At 41.2% G+C, this 10,106-nt stretch overlaps 1 protein-coding gene and 1 long non-coding RNA gene across 3 annotated transcripts; one reads left to right on the forward strand and one right to left on the reverse strand.

Moving 5' to 3' along the window:
- Positions 1-1,133: 1,133 nt before the first annotated feature.
- Positions 1,134-3,287, reverse strand: LOC307032907 (beta-1,3-galactosyltransferase 2-like; the record flags this gene model as incomplete). The annotated part of the gene is made up of 2 exons (XM_079671185.1): positions 1,134-3,189; positions 3,273-3,287. The coding sequence occupies 2 exons, from the start codon at positions 3,285-3,287 to the stop codon at positions 1,873-1,875; spliced, it is 1,332 nt and encodes a 443-aa protein (XP_079527311.1). The 3' UTR covers positions 1,134-1,872.
- Positions 3,288-4,681: 1,394 nt separating this feature from the next.
- LOC307033619 lies at positions 4,682-7,912 on the forward strand. Of its 2 annotated transcripts, none has more exons than XR_013806578.1 (2): positions 4,682-6,136; positions 7,206-7,912. It is a non-coding gene; the product is annotated as an uncharacterized lncRNA (long non-coding RNA). The 2 variants fall into 2 exon arrangements; XR_013806579.1 differs by having other exon boundaries at positions 7,496-7,912.
- The last annotated feature ends 2,194 nt before the right edge of the window (positions 7,913-10,106 follow it).

Consider the following 10,106-nt stretch of genomic DNA (forward strand, 5'->3'; position numbering starts at 1 on the left):
TGCATCAATCTGGTGCATTTTGAGGGGGAAATAAAGAGACTACACCCATATGAAACAAAAATGTATACATTTAAATAATAATAAAATCATAAGTACATGGCCATAACCAATAACATACAATATCCAATATGAAAAAACATTGAAACTTGTTTATTTATTTGTTTTTGGTTCATTTATAGTTGTGAGTGTGTCTGGGCTCCTGAATCGGCCTCTCCTGTCTCCCTCCTCTCCCCCCTGCTCCTCTTTGAGGCAACAGCAAAGACTAGTTTTAGCTCTCAACAAGTTTATCTTACCTTTTTTCACCTAGTTAACATTTTGTTTGTATTATTCATGCATATATTACTAATCACTACCCCCTCAAATGGAAATATGTGTTTACATAAATGGTGACCGAACCGTTTGAGACCCACTGAGATAACTTAAACTAAGTTAACTATCTAAAGACTCAGAGAGTAATTTACCTCACCAGAGCTGTAATTATGAGCCTCTCAGTCTGACAGCAAAGGACTTTCCCTCCACCTTGTTGTTGAAACAGCTCCTTATATCCGTTAGCGCAGCTAGCTAGCACCAGATGCTAACAACAATACACGTAACCGGTGCGCGCGCTTTCTCACTCGCGCGCGCCACACATACACCAACACACACCCTCCCGAGCTTGAATGACACACAGAGACCAATCGAGGGCATTAGTATGATCTGTATGAAAGTGGCAATGTCGGCAGGCCACGTCATGTAGACAGCCAGTCACCCTCTGTGAGGCAGAGTCAGACCCACATTTGCGCTGCGTTGCGTTTACAATATATACGTATATTGCCGGCGGCTGAGTACCGGCATTTTACTGAGTACCGGCACCTTGCCGGTACTCAGTAAGAAGCGCCGGTACCACATGGGTAAAAATCAGAACTGCCGGTACTGCGTACCGGTGAGTACCGGCCCAATTCAAGCACTGGACAAAAGGCGTTGCTATAGCAACACGTCATGTTTACGCTGCATTTTCTATGAGGTAAATATTACCCGCTGGCGGATATAGGTATAAATGGCATTTTTTTTGGCGATTTTTTCAATCTGACTTCATATTGACAATTGTTAACAACAGAGGGTGCTACATAACAAACTTTCAGGAAAAGTCACGGACTGGGAGACTTTAATATGTTATTGAACAAAAGTTACATAAAATTAAAAAAACAACTGCGGGTAAAATGTACCCGTTTGCGGTTCTAGTGTTAATACAGATACAGATTTCAGTATTCTGAGCCTCTACTCTCCCAATAACTGACGGCAACAAAAGTCCTACATTATTCAATTAAAATAAAGAAGTAAAAACAATAAGTGTGGCTTGATATTGAGTTAGAAAAAGGTTGATAAACGCTGTGAGAATGGATCTGCGGGTAGCATTCGCTCGCGATCTCAAGTCGTCTACAACATACATTTAGGGAGCTATATAGAAGCCTATGGACATCCCGGAAAGTTCAAAATGTACGCTAAGGCCCGCCCCCTTGCGTTGGAAAAAGCCGACACAGGGGACTTGACCTAACGTCAACATAGGCCGACCTGGGAGTGAGGATGTGTTGACCACCTTTCTCTTGGCACCTGAATTAACCTCAACATCACCCTTGAGACAGCAGCAGCACGTTATGCTCCACATCACAGACAATCTTCCGTTTTAGAAATAGCTCAACAGTTTTACAATACTTAACATTTTTTCCTCAAATTAAAAACATAGTTTGGATCATTGACTGTACAGAATACCAAAAACAATGTGCTTTTCCCCATATAGTGCATAGTACTGAGTTCATATGCCCTCCAAGATTGTAGTAAGAGTGTGCTCATCTCCCTTTTTCTCTTGAGCGGGGGTTGTAATCACAGGATGCGTCAAGGAGGCCTCTCTCCGTGAAACTTTCGGTGTCTGTACCCGCTGTTCTTTTCCTTGGCCATGTTGACACAGGCGTTGTGCTTGTTGCTCTGCAAGTGATTCCAGTACTTTATGAGTTCATTTGGCTGGAACTGATGGGACGTAATCAGGTGGCTGTACTTACAACTGGTGTAAGACACCCGCCAATTGTTGAAGAGGAACTTGTTGGGAGGAGGGGCTGGTTCGATGCGCAGCTTGGCCAGGCAGATCCCCACATAAACTTCCTCCAGGTACAGCCTTCGTATGCTCAGGGACGCCTGGTAGATCAGATCGGCCATGTCCCCTGAGAACACATACCCCGTACCCGAGCAGAATATTGGATAACGCTTGCTTGGGTACAGCTCGGGCGGCATGTACCACTTGCTGTCCTTGTTTCGGTGTGGTGCATCGCTCCTCATCAGGTAGCCGGTGAAGTACCTCTGTTTTGGAAGCAGCTCGGGCTTAAGCAACTTTTGGATGAGATACTCGGTATTGACAAACATGTCGCTGTCTGTCTTCATCACGTAGGAGGCGTGTGGGCAATAGGTGGCCACCCAGTTCATGCCCATCAGCGTTTTGATGGTCAGGTTGTAGTAAGTGTCCTGATAGTCCTGTTGGATGATGTCGTGGTGAACAAGGCTCTCTTCCTGTATGCTGCTCTGCAGGTAGGTGTCTGAGCTCTTTCCAATGCCGAGCAGGAAAAGACGGACAAGCCCTAAGCACATTGAGTTGCTCTCATTCCCCCATGTCTGACGGATGGCATTACGGGCTTCGGCCTGTCCGGGTTCTGCAGTGATCAGGATGATGATGAAGGGTTTCCTGTCCCTGCACTTGAAAGGCTCGTTCAGGATGTAGCGGTAGGGCTGAGCACTGAGCCTCCCTCCCACACCCATGTCCTTCTGTAAACTGTTGTTGGTGCTCATGGAGTCCCCAAGTCCCATTACCCCCATCCTGGAACCCCCTCCGCCTCCTGCTGCTGCCTCCCCCGCAGCCCCATCTACCTGCTTAGAGCTGAGGTTGAGAAGAGTCTTTGGTGCCACATACCCTGTGTCCCTCCACAGGCTCCACAGGGAGCTGCTCTGGTTGGCTTCGCCTTTGGGGCTGTGGAAGCCCCTGACAGTGTAGGCCAGCGGGTTTTCCCGGGGCCCGCTGCGTCCCGGAAGCCAATCCTGATGGCTGAAAAATAAGAAAAGGGTGAAGAGTAGAGCCAGCGAGAGGAGGCCGGCCACATGGGTCCCGAAGAGCGACCGCTTGACGGTCCAGGTCATCTTGATGGGACAGCATTGCCGCCGTCTCCACTACATGGTGCAGATCGGGGTCGCAGGAAGCTGCTGCTGCTGCTGCTCAAGAATGGGCGGCGGCGGCAGTGGCAGTCACTCACAGTCACCTCAAACATGTGGTTGCCAACTATCAGAGGGTTATCTGAGCTGGCAGATGGGTTGGAGTGAGCCTCCTGGTGGAGTCAGGGGAATGTTTGAGCCCCCCAGTGCAGCTTGCAGCAGGGTTAAAAGAGCTCCTAATGGAGCAAGGAAAGCAATGTTTTTCTGGCCATGAAGGCTTCTCCCCTGCTCTTCTTTGGAACTGTAGACAAACACAAGGTCATGCCCGATGTCTCGTCTCCTTCAGGATATGATAAGGGTCACCTCCTCTGTGTTTGCTGTCTCTAATCTGAAAAGAGAAAAAAGGAACAGATACAAATGTTGTCATCGGTCTGAAAGAACCCTCAAATTGCTGGCACTGAGCCACATGTCAATGTCTGACTGTAGATGTGTTATTTATTATACTTGCGGGGAGAACCGAGCATATTTTTTAATCATTTTATTTATGGTTTGTTTTGACAGAGACATTCTGAATTAATGTGGAGCTACACTGAATAAAAATATAAATGCAACACTTTTGTTTTTGCTCCCGTTTTTCATGAGATGAACTCAAAGATCTAAAACATTTCCTATATACACAAAATAACCATTTCTCTCAAATATTGTTCACAAATCTGAAAAAATCTGTGATAGTGAGCACTTCTCCTTTGCCGAGATAATCCATCCCACCTCACAGGTGTGGCATATCAAGATGCTGATTAGACGGCATGATTATTGCACAGGTGTGCCTTAGGCTGGCCACAATAAAAGGCCACTCTGAAACGTGCAGGTTTGCTTTATTGCCGGGGGTCTGGGGGGGTCCGAAAACCCTAGGGTTAAACCCTAACCCTAACCCTAACATGTCAGCCTAACCATGTCAGCTAGTAGAAGAGGTCAACTGACCAATTCTACTGAGTGATGGCGTTTAAATGTCCGCTTATATTCACTCTTTAAATATTAGAATTGTTTAAAAACACAATAGAAGTGTAACCTGTACCAGAAGTTTTTTAATGTTCACGGTTTGATCTTTAGAATATTTATTTATTTATTTACTTTAATATATACCACTCTAACTTTACTCTTATATAGATAAATACATTTAGGGTGGAATGAGTTAAAAAATAAAATATTTTTTTTTAAATCTAAAAAACGGATTTATAATTTTTTTAATTTAAATACACTGTCTTTACGGACATTTGGTATATTATAATTTGCTTGCAGTTCATGGAGTAACCACTATGAGTGCTAATGGTCATGTTACCTTTAATTCCACCGTTTTTGGCGTCACTTCCGGGTTGCGGAACAGCCACTTCCTGTCTAGCGTTTACATAGGACGGCAGCTGAGAGCACATATTTGTGAAGACTCTGCTAAAAACCTTTGACATCCACATTGAAATACTGATCTTTCAACGTTGAGGGTGAGTACATTTGATTATTAACATATCAGAGACCAGAATCATGATCCATTTGAAGAATAATACGTTTTTAATATTTAAATAAATAGATAATTTCACAAGATGGCGGCCGTTTTTTTCCAGTTGCATTTATTTTAGATTCATATTAATAGATTGATAATTTCAAGTCGGGAGAGTTTAGGATTAATTATTAATATCTTAGAGCTTCTATACCAAGACTTATTCTAAGAAAAACAGGTTTAAAACACTTACATAAATGGATCACTCTTTTTGTAAACATAGACACAAAATGGCGGCCGGCTGCTAACTTTTCACATGCTAATACATTTATAATCCTTTCAATTCTTCATCAAAACTTGATGAATTATTTCGGGAGTGATAACATTTGATTACTTACATATTTTAGTTACTATATTTAGACCGATTTAAGACAAATTATGGTTTAAAAACGTAGTTAAATAGATCGTTTTTTTATTATTATATACACTCCCAATATAGCTGGGAATACTACACTTGACAAAAAATGCAAGAGAGCTCATTTTCTCTACCTCTCTCCTATTTTGTGTCTATGTGTTACTCATATTCTTTTAACTACTTCTCTCCTGTAATGAGATTACCATTCTATTGTTTATTAGATTTAGAGTTACACTCAGGCCTGTGTGTGTGTGTGTGTCTCTTTCTTTCTCTCTCTCTCTCTCTCTCTCTCTCTTTCTCTCTCTCTCTCTCTCTCTCTCTTTCTCTTTCTCTTTCTCTCTCTCTCTCTCTCTCTCTCTCTCTCTCTCTGTGTGTGTGTGTGTTAGCTATTTTAATTAGATTCAAAGTTAAGTTCAGGCTTCTCAGATGGATACAGGGAGGTGGATTTATTTTCGATTAGACAGCGCCCCATAGCTGTTCATAATTGATTTAATCCGGTTTCCTCCATTATTGACAGGTCCTGTTTTGACTATTTGTGTCTGTGTGTCTCTCTTTGTGTGTGTCTCTCTCTCTCTCTGTGTGTCTCTCCTGTCTCTCTCTCTCTGTGTGTGTGTGTACCCACCTCAAAGCTCACTAACCTGACCTACGTACCTGTCCTTTTCCCCAAGTTGGGAGCATTTAGAAAACAACACAACACCGGGGACTTGATCATCCCCGGCTGGGGCCACCCTAGTTTGAGAGTGTCTGGTGATAATGGCCGAAACACTCGATGATCTCTGGGTCCATCACTGAGGATGTGTTCAAAACAACAATTATAAAGGACTATTTTGTTCCCCAAAAAACCTCTATTTTTGAGAACAAACAACTACTGACTACCCGTCACTGTGGTTCCCTTACCTCTTTTTCCAAGCACATTATACTCTCTCTGCTTGTTGATGGAGGACAAATCATGGCAACTGGATCTTCAGACCAAGAAAAAAAGTGTGTACTTGCACTACCAACTGTCGCCACTAGATGGAGGCAGGAGACCACGAATGGATGACTGACTGACATGAAAGGTAGGCGAACCACTCCACACCACTAATAAGGGGGATTGCAACTTGCAGATAAACACAATTTTCGGGTCAGTTTATTCCAAAAATAATACTCCTTTTAATTTTTTAAAGGATCTGACACCTGACCTTCATCTGACCTCTAAACCTAACCAGTCTGATTTAGATGCCTAATCCTAAATTCAGTTCCATATCAATTTTTATGGACCATCTCTCCCTCAGTTTGACCACTAATCCTAACCAGTCTGACTTTTTGCCTAATCCTAAAATACTTCTCCATAAGGTTATTTTACTCTCAATTCCAACAATTAAAATTAACTTAAGGTACACTCTTATCTTTAGTCCCAAACTCTAAACTTAACCAGTCGGGCCTAGATGCCTAATCCTAAAATCAATATCCATTAATTCATAGACCATCTTTCCCTCAGTTTGACCACTAATCTCAACCACTTTGGCTTCCTTGCCTAAACCTAAACCACATTCTCCCCCTTCATTCTGCCCTTTTTCCGACCCCTTTCCGGTACGAGCCCCGTCAGGGGATAACGAAAGGAAACGGGTCTAAAAACAGATACGGCCATTGCGGCAAGAGGAGGCATCCGCCGTCAACACAGCTACCCTCCTCCGTGTCTCTGTCTTTCAAGCTTAAATTAGCCTGTCTACTTTTACACAGTACATATTTATGACTCAGTCATTATACTAAGGCTAGGGTAAGCGCCGACACGTCCTCTAGTGCGCGTGCCTTTCCTTGGATCTCTGTATAACCATGAAGTCGTCGGGCGACATGGGGAGATCTGGTGGCCCTTACACAAACCTAACCCTAACATGTCACCCATTGAGCATGGTTGGGATGCTCTGGATCTGCCAATATCCAGCAACTTGGCACAGCCATTGAAGAGGAGTGGACCAACATTCCACAGGCCACAATCAACAACCTGATCAACTCTATATTTTTTTTTTAAGTACAATTATGAAGTACTTAGTACCATTTTATGTTTCTTTCTACTTCTAACACCCCTGTGTGTGTGTGTGTGTGTGTGTGTGTGTGTGTGTGTGTGTGTGTGTGTGTGGATTTCAGCCCCACTTTGTTTGTACCTGTGGTTATTTGTTAATACAGAAATCCTATTTTGAATGTGCTGCAAGGAGGCTGGTGACTTCAGATCTGTAATACGTCATTTGTTGTCCTTCAGAAAACTGTAAAACTCATGTTTGAGTTCCTTTTTGATCTTTTTTTGAAGTGAGATATGAACAGGCAGATAGAGACTAAGGTTCAGATTGAACTGGAAACACGTGTTTGTTGAGGCAGTGTGAGTTTCACAGTAGAGACAGGTATTATTACAAAGTGTTCAATCACTGTCTCCACTGCAGGATGTGAAATGAGGACACCTGGTGGACAGGTGCAGAACGACAGCAACAGAGAAGAATCAGCAGAAACATCTACAGATCTGAAATAAATGATACATAAATCCTTCATACATGTAATGTGATGTTTAAAATGTTTTTTACTTGTATATCCAAGTCTTTTTTGGGGGGGCCAAGTTGGGATTACAGACCGAATGATCAATGACCCTGAAAGACAGATCCAGAGTGCAGGTGTAGCGCATTCCCAGCCAGACGAACTGCTTACTTGAAGTAAACGGTTATTTTGTGTTTTTTTGTAATTATTGAGTGTTCTTGTATTTTAATGTGTTATTTTATACCTCTGGACTGTGGGAAACAGTATTTCAATCTTTCTGTGTGTGCAAACATATTTTGAGATTGACAATAAAGTTGACTTTGACTTGACTTCATAACATGTATTTTTAGCAATTCAAAGAAACACCAGTTGCAAACTTAACAATAACTGTTTAGTGCCACACAACAACGCTGACTTTTTATGTTTGTTATTTTGTCGAGGCTATAAGTATTAATATGTTGCTGGTGATTTATTTTGTAGATTATTTATTCACATTACAATGTACTCCTACTGTCAGGGACATACACTGAAATCCTAGCTGAGTTAAATAGTGTATTGTTGCTTTTCTAAGCCCGATTAAAAGATGTGTGTTAGTTATTTTATTAGTGGTGAACTTACCCTAATGAAAATTACATTGTGTTTATTTGAACTGAGAGTGAGATTGCTGTGTATACACATCGTCTCCAATAAAACATTTAAGATTTACCACCGTTTTTAAAAGCAGGGAAAATAGTGTGTTTTTCAGCCCTGAGTAATGTCTACGGGACAGGCTGCATACATCGCCCACAAAGCTCTAAAAACCTAACATGAACCTGAAAGGTAAAACTCAGGGCAACAAATGTCCACTAGACTCAGACTAACTGTTTTGTCTTCATTATAAATGTCCAGTGTTCTTGGTAAAGTCCCCACCCTTTGTACAAAAAAAAATGTTTCACAGTGAAAATTAGATAAAGTTTATAATTCAAAATAAAAACTGAGTTTTTTAATCAATAAATAAATATTCCAAGTGATTTCAAGAGAAACAAATGATTTAAGGGAATAAATGAACATAAAAGGGTTTTAGATTTCATTGCTTCTGATTGAGATGTGATTCATTAAATGTTCCTCCCCTTTGGAAAATATTCTGAAGGAGAATATCTTTCTCAAAAATAAACAAAATATGAAAATGACTGAACAGAATCACACTTACTTCTCCTGAGTCGTCCTGTCAGCTGCTTCTCTCTCCGTCTCTCTCGATGTGCTGGTGAAGACTCAGATATCCACGAGGTCGCTGCTTTCTTTGAGCCACCTTTGGGCAAACATTTGAATATTGAAATTCAGATGTCAAAGAGGTCTATCATGGTTGAGACAGGATCCATTGATGGGAAGAATATCATTTCCATGTAACAGGGGAAAAAGTTGAACACACTTCCTTGTTGACTGTCTGACACGTGGAAAGAAAGGTACCATTCCAAAATGTGCACTAATGATAACTATTGAATGTTTATACTTTTATATTTTAGTTTGGATATTGCTAGTTAACATATACCAAACAGCTTTAAGAGAACTTTCTGGTTGTTTTTGAGCCCCTCATATTACAAGTTTGTCAGAATTATTTAAATTTCAGTCACATAGTTTTTTTATTGTCAAGAACATTATCTGTTTGTTGTCTCTATTCTCATGAGTCTGTCCATCCAGCTATTTCATTCCTGTGAATGCTATATCTCAGGAGAACGTGAGGAATTCATTCAAGTCTTGCACAATCTTCCACTTGGACTCAAGGACCAACCAATTTCTGTCACATGTTTGACCTTTGATTGTGATCAAGAGGCCAAAAGTCTCTGAGACCTCAAAAAACACAATGTTGTGGCCGTAACAAGAATTAATATGTTAACTATGACAAAGTCTCTCAACTTTCTGATGGGATGACATGATGAATCGATGACATGTTGGACAGACATGGATGTAAACTGCTTCATGACTGGTTGGCAGAAGCTACAATTTCCAGGCGGTAACTCCAGTTTAGTTTAGTGCTCTTAATAGCATACATGTTATTGAACAAGGATATTCAAATAAATGTGCAGGCATTTTATACACCGATAACTATTCAATTGAATTATCCTAAAGTATATCAAGATCAATAAATAGCAATAATCGTGCATAAACAAGATACTTTTGAGAAACAATTTCTCTAAACAAATAGGACCAAGTGTAGGACAGTGTGGGACACCTTAAAAAAAACCTTAAGACCTGATATGGAACGATTGGAAACTATTGTCTGATTTCAAGAAAGATAGTGATAACAACCACTTATTTAACTGGTAATTATCTAGCTTCACAGATCAGGCTTAAAGTAAAATATTACATATAAATATACATAATACAGTAGGGATTACAGACTGATCCAGCCAGGCCATGTACAGAGCACTGGGGCAGTCGCTGTGTGGCACAGGAAGGCTCCCGGGATATTAACATCACATTTACATGAACATATCAAAACAACACAACAAGAACAAAGACTGCTCTTGACTTAGGAGCAAACAC

Source organism: Notothenia rossii (genome assembly GCF_949606895.1).
Source record: "Notothenia rossii genome assembly, chromosome: 3".
Lineage (NCBI taxonomy): Eukaryota > Metazoa > Chordata > Actinopteri > Perciformes > Nototheniidae > Notothenia > Notothenia rossii.